Source organism: Wyeomyia smithii, chromosome 3 (assembly GCF_029784165.1).
Source record: "Wyeomyia smithii strain HCP4-BCI-WySm-NY-G18 chromosome 3, ASM2978416v1, whole genome shotgun sequence".
In the NCBI taxonomy this organism is placed as follows: domain Eukaryota; kingdom Metazoa; phylum Arthropoda; class Insecta; order Diptera; family Culicidae; genus Wyeomyia; species Wyeomyia smithii.
Window position 1 is genome coordinate 138342071 of NC_073696.1, and position 5000 is coordinate 138347070.

The window sequence follows — 5000 nt, forward strand, 5'->3', positions numbered from 1 at the left end:
ACCTTCCTTGGTTGACGAAATAATACCAGGATCACTGCTGGACACTCTTTGCAGAATCAGACCAATCCCGCGGGCACCACCGCGTGCTACAGGCAGACGAGGACGAAAACCTGGACGAGCTGCTATACTGACGGACCCCGCTGAAATCGCTCTGATGGTATGTTTTTATTTCTCACGAAGCTCTGTTTGACACTAAATGATTCATTCTCTTCAAAGGAACAAAACATACAAGCGAAGGGAGTAGCCCGACCCACTCAACGGCGAGTAGGCCGACCACGTAAAGCAACTGTGCAGTTTCATAGCCTCGTTAGTGCACCACCAAGACCAACGATAGTGGTGATAAAGAGACCACCTGGAAGACCCCGCAAATCGGAAGTTAGGTGTCATACAAATGTATGGAATCGATGAATGCGAATGAACTTAGAGAAGCGGTAAGGCAGAACTTGTAACTGGATAGCGCCCTGTTGTGTGAGTACGCTACCCGAGGCATATACTATCATCCAACCTCTTCCTACAAGGTTTGGTAGGCTAGTGTGATTACCACGTTGGCATCTTATTGCTGCTCTCGTCAGTGTGCGAGCCAGCAGCCGGTCTGTGGTGTATGTCTCGGGTGCGGTGGATGATTATGTCACGTAGCCGGCACGTAGTGTATCATCCCGTATACAGTGCTTGGCATGATCGATCGTCATCATTGCGTGTAGCAATCGATAGCAATCGATAGCAATCGAGAACAAAAGACATCTTTCGTCAGTAATAGAAAACAAAAGACATCTTTCGTCAGTAATAGAAAACAAAAGACATCTTTCAGTAATAGAAAACAAAAGACATCTTTCGTCAGTAATAGAGAATGAAGGACACCTTTTGTTACTGATAAACAACAAAAGACATTGTTCAGCTGCTGGATAGATCGGCTGAGTATAAATGCGAGCTCATGGCAAGAACCGTTTCAGTACAATTTTTATACTTGTGATACGATTACGTTTTTTGCTTTTGCTTTTGATTCGATTGGATATACAAACTGTTCGATATGAGTAACGCGGCAGTGAAACGTGGTGAACGGGAGCAGGCGATCAAGTTGGCGATTATTGCCATTAAGTTTGGCAAGTCGTTACGGGCAGCTGCTGGAGAGTATGGTATACCCCGTACCACCTTGCTTCGCCACAAGCGGTTAAACACTGGCCTGATGGTGCAAGCGGACCCGCTACATCCTACGATATCGATGGAGGATGTGCAAATTTGTAAGCGCGGAAGACCACCGTTGTTCCCCAAGGAACCAGAACGGGCATTCGAAAAGTATTGCTTGCTATGCTCGGACAAGTTCTTCGGTCTAACATCCAGAGACATTCGTGTGCTTGCACCACAATTCGCGAACCAGCTGGGGATTCCGGTTCCCGACAATTGGATCGCGAACGCAAAGGCAGGCCCTGTTTGGTTTCGGAACTTTCTGCGCCGAAGGCCGAACCTGTCGATGCGTTCACCCGAGGCGACCAGCATAGCCAGAGTCTCTGCTTTTAATCCCACAAATGTGGGCAAGTTTTTCGATCTTCTACGCACAGTAGCCGAGAATATAACGTTCGAACCAAATTCCATCTGGAATCTGGACGAGACTGGAGTGACAACAGTTCAGAAACCTCAACGAGTTGCTAGTCGCCGTGGAGTCAAACGTGTTGGTCGAGTAACTTCGGCCGATCGGGGCCCGTTGGTTACGATGGTACTTGCGGTTTCCGCCACTGGCAATAAAATGCCACCATTTTTCGTTTTTCCTCGAAAACGTTTCCATCCACACTTTCTGGATGGTGGTCCAACGGGATGCGCTGGAGCGGTGAGTAATACAGGGTGGATGAATGCAGATATTTATCTGGATGTTCTCCGACACTTTAAAGCATTTACGCGAGTGTCCAAAGAAAACCCGCTTTTGTTGATTGTGGACAACCACGGTTCACACAGAAGTCTACCTGCAATCGAGTTTTGCAGGGATAATGGCATTCACCTACTTACAATACCACCCCATTGCTCTCACCGCTTACAACCCTTGGACGTGAGTGTGTTTTCGCCGTTCAAACACGCAATGAATGTGCTGTGCGACGAATGGACATACAGGCATCCCGGAAAGCCGATGTCTATTTTTGACCTTCCGGCTATCATCGACAGCGCTCTCGAACGGAGTGCCACGGAGCGAAACATCAAGGCCGGGTTCCGGGCATCAGGTATTTGGCCCTTCAACCCGGATGTATTCACTGCATTGGATTATGCTCCATCATCAGTGACAGGACCTTCCTTGGTTGACGAAATAATACCAGGATCACTGCTGGACACTCTTTGCAGAATCAGACCAATCCCGCGGGCACCACCGCGTGCTACAGGCAGACGAGGACGAAAACCTGGACGAGCTGCTATACTGACGGACCCCGCTGAAATCGCTCTGATGGTATGTTTTTATTTCTCACGAAGCTCTGTTTGACACTAAATGATTCATTCTCTTCAAAGGAACAAAACATACAAGCGAAGGGAGTAGCCCGACCCACTCAACGGCGAGTAGGCCGACCACGTAAAGCAACTGTGCAGTTTCATAGCCTCGTTAGTGCACCACCAAGACCAACGATAGTGGTGATAAAGAGACCACCTGGAAGACCCCGCAAATCACAGGCTGCAGCGGATAAGAGGCCCGTTGGCCGACCCCGCAAGCCTCCAGTCGTTATACTAAAAAGGCCTGTTGGCCGACCTCCAAAGTCACTAGCCATTGCTAAGAGGCCCGTTGGCCGACCACCAAAGTATCCAACCATTGCTAAGAGGCCCGTTGGCCGACCACCAAAGTATCCAACCATTGCTAAGAGGCCCGTTGGGCGACCTGCTCAAAGTAAAGGCACTGCCAAGAGGCCCGTTGGCCGCCCACGCAAGATTAAGAGGCCTGTTGGTAGGCCACCGAAACAACCAGCAACCAAAATAAGACATGAATCTGAATAAATAAAATTAATCTCATGTCAAATTATTTTAGTTTTTCTTAATCAGAACAGGTCCGCATTAGATCACTTTCCCCTGATGTTGAAACTACTAAGTTATGAACATCGGTCATCCCAATTGTCGCTTTTGAAACATTAACACACAGTTTCCATAACGGCTGCCAGTTGTTCTCTCCTGCTCTGTATGTATCAACATGTTCTATGCGCTTTGAAGCGCTACGTGGGTTGTAATTGAAGCTGTTTGTTATAAGGGGAGAGTATCCTAATTCGGACCCCCAGAAAATCTTCTAGCTATGCATGCCAAGCTAACCTACCAAACCTTGTAGGAAGAGGTGCACTGTATACGGGATGATACACTACGTGCCGGCTACGTGACATAATCATCCACCGCACCCGAGACATACACCACAGACCGGGTGTTTGGATTCTCAGCTACACGCGATGATGACGATCGATCATGCCAAGCACTGTATACGGGATGATACACTACGTGCCGGCTACGTGACATAATCATCCACCGCACCCGAGACATACACCACAGACCGGGTGTTTGGATTCTCAGCTACACGCGATGATGACGATCGATCATGCCAAGCACTGTATACGGGATGATACACTACGTGCCGGCTTCGTGACATAATCATTCACCGCACCCGAGACATACACCACAGTCCGGGTGTTTGGATTCTCAGCTACACGCGATGATGACGATCGATCATGCCAAGCACTGTATACGGGATGATACACTACGTGCCGGCTTCGTGACATAATCATTCACCGCACCCGAGACATACACCACAGTCCGGGTGTTTGGATTCTCAGCTACACGCGATGATGACGATCGATCATGCCAAGCACTGTATACGGGATGATACACTACGTGCCGGCTTCGTGACATAATCATCCACCGCACCCGAGACATACACCACAGACCGGGTGTTTGGATTCTCAGCTACACGCGATGATGACGATCGATCATGCCAAGCACTGTATACGGGATGATACACTACGTGCCGGCTTCGTGACATAATCATTCACCGCACCCGAGACATACACCACAGTCCGGGTGTTTGGATTCTCAGCTACACGCGATGATGACGATCGATCATGCCAAGCACTGTATACGGGATGATACACTACGTGCCGGCTTCGTGACATAATCATTCACCGCACCCGAGACATACACCACAGTCCGGGTGTTTGGATTCTCAGCTACACGCGATGATGACGATCGATCATGCCAAGCACTGTATACGGGATGATACACTACGTGCCGGCTTCGTGACATAATCATCCACCGCACCCGAGACATACACCACAGACCGGGTGTTTGGATTCTCAGCTACACGCGATGATGACGATCGATCATGCCAAGCACTGTATACGGGATGATACACTACGTGCCGGCTTCGTGACATAATCATTCACCGCACCCGAGACATACACCACCGACCGGCTGCTGGCTCGCACACTGATGCATGGTAGGGTGACGGTCGACCATGCAATGCCGTGCTAGCCGGTCCGTACACTACGGTTCGGTCTGTGGGCGCAGTATGAGGGGGCAAAGCGTGTGTCGAATTCTGTTATTATTATACATTTTCGTATCTATAGGAGGGTGTCTGAGTCTGAGGTTGGTACGGAAAAGTACTTTTCACTGACACGGTGTGTGCATACACAGGTAGGGTGGCATGCGGCCTGCTGCATCTACCTCTGTTGGGCGTACACAGAGCGACGACGGTGCTAGGTGTGATGTGTGTGGTGGCTGTGGCTGTGGCTGGCTGGCTGGCGGGTAGTCAATCAACCAGTTCGCTCGCTTACACTCCGCTTACCCGCTCTGCCGCTGGTAGTGGCTGGCTGGTTGGCTGGCTGTGACTGGCTGGTGGGGAGGAGACAGACAGGCGTGCGCGTGTTGTCTGTGAGTGGCAGCCGCAGTTCACCGCCCGGTGTGGTGGTGTGTTGTGGTCTCACAAGTGCTGCGCGCGAAGAGGGAGAAGCATGAATGTTATACGGCTACCACGTTACGGGTGTAGCGGCAGTAGC

At 50.1% G+C, this 5000-nt stretch overlaps 1 protein-coding gene across 1 annotated transcript in view; it reads left to right on the forward strand.

Annotated features, from left to right (window-relative positions):
- Window positions 1–3031, forward strand: part of LOC129728602 (uncharacterized) — a 4275-nt gene extending 1244 nt beyond the window's left edge. Inside the window, exons 1-4 of the mRNA XM_055687050.1 lie at window positions 1–157; window positions 217–375; window positions 1067–2428; window positions 2488–3031. The exon at window positions 1–157 is cut by the window's left edge and continues 1244 nt beyond it. Of these exons, the coding sequence (XP_055543025.1) occupies window positions 1–157; window positions 217–375; window positions 1067–2428; window positions 2488–2964 (2155 nt within the window). The 3' untranslated portion in view covers window positions 2965–3031. The remainder of the gene's footprint in view (window positions 158–216; window positions 376–1066; window positions 2429–2487) is intronic.
- The last annotated feature ends 1969 nt before the right edge of the window (window positions 3032–5000 follow it).